The sequence below is a fragment of the Plasmodium reichenowi genome, chromosome 10, assembly GCF_001601855.1.
Source record: "Plasmodium reichenowi strain SY57 chromosome 10, whole genome shotgun sequence".
Lineage (NCBI taxonomy): Eukaryota > Apicomplexa > Aconoidasida > Haemosporida > Plasmodiidae > Plasmodium > Plasmodium reichenowi.
Window position 1 is genome coordinate 1,091,489 of NC_033655.1, and position 1,657 is coordinate 1,093,145.

Here is a 1,657-nt window from a genome sequence, read left to right on the forward strand (position 1 = left end):
TATATATATATATATATTTATTTATATATATTTATATGTATAGATATATATATATATATATATATATTTTTTTTTTTTTTTTTTTGTTGTTTTTTATTTTATTAAAAAAAAAAAAAAAAAAAAAACCACCTGAACAAGTTCCTTGTATGCATATATATAAATTGTTGTAATATAAAAAAAATATATTTTATTTATTCATATTTTTATTCTTGTCTTTTTACCCTTGTTGAGAAATATGTTCATCATCATTTTTTAAATTACATTCTTCACCTTCGGCAATATTAAAAACTTCAACATTATTTTTTAATTCATCACTTTTCTCTTCACAATTATTTTTATTTGAAATATCAGTATTTACATTTACATTATCATTATTTAAATTTTCCATTATATTAAAATAATGTATAATTCAAAAAAAAAGAAGAAAAAAAGAAAAAAAAGAAAAAAAAGATAATAATAATAAAATGAATGAATAAATAAATAAATAGAAATGATAAAGAGGAACAAGAAAAAATAAAAAAATTAAAAATTAAAAATTAAAAATAAAATATATGAAATATATAAGATACTATTGATTATGTTTAAAATATAAGTATTTTATAAAAAAATACATCTTAATATTGAAACTATTCACATTCATATTTTTTCAGTATATATACACATTTGTATATTTAAAATAAAATAATAATGATAAAGATATTATGTATATATATTATATATATTTTTCATGATATAAAAAAATAGTGCCATTAAATTTAAGTTAATAACCAAAATATACACATGTGAGTATATATGAGAATAATATAATCTCCTATTTATTCTTACATTCTAGCCATATTGAAGGGGAAAAAAAAAAAAAAAAAATATATATATATATATATATATTAAAGCGTAATAATGCACAAAAAATGTTATATACTTTGGCAAATATTTAATCACTCTTGTTTTATTTTACCCACTATAAATTAACAAAAGAGAAAAATAATAAGAAATATAAATAAATAAATATATATATATATATATTTATTTATTTATTTATTTATTTAACTCTCGTTGGAGAATAATATATAAGGTATAAATATATATTTTTTTTTATTAAAATAACTTTACATTTAAAAAAAAAGAGAAATATATATATATATATATATATATAATATATTATCTATCAAAATATCATTTATTAAAAATTTCAACTCGAGTGTCTTTTCTTACAAATGTGTAAAAATATTCATTAGTTATTATGTTATGTGTAAAAAAAAAAAATAATAAATAAATAAATAAAACCTATAATAAAATTTATACATTAATTAAAAAACGTTTTTTACAAAAATGTGTAAAATATCAAGCGGAAAAAAGTATTAAATTATAATAAAAGGATAATATTATATATATATATATATATATATATATATATATTATTTTTCTCGAATAAAAAAAAATTACCCCACTATTTTACTTTTTTTTTCTAAATATTATATACAAATTAAAATAATATAAAAATATTAAACTATAATTAAAATTATTTAGTATTATTTTTTTTTTGTTTTTGAAGGGGAAATTGGAAAATTGAAAAAATTATAAATTATTTATATAACTTGTTTTATTGCTTCTTTTCTTTTTTTTTTTTAACTTATTACACAACAATTTTTCCAAAAAA

At 13.9% G+C, this 1,657-nt stretch overlaps 1 protein-coding gene across 1 annotated transcript; it reads right to left on the bottom strand.

Moving 5' to 3' along the window:
* Positions 1–221: 221 nt before the first annotated feature.
* PRSY57_1027900 (hypothetical protein) lies at positions 222–388 on the bottom strand (the record flags this gene model as incomplete). The annotated part of the gene is made up of 1 exon (XM_020114895.1): positions 222–388. A coding segment is annotated over one exon (167 nt), but the record flags the coding sequence as incomplete, so codon positions are not given.
* Positions 389–1,657: the final 1,269 nt, after the last annotated feature.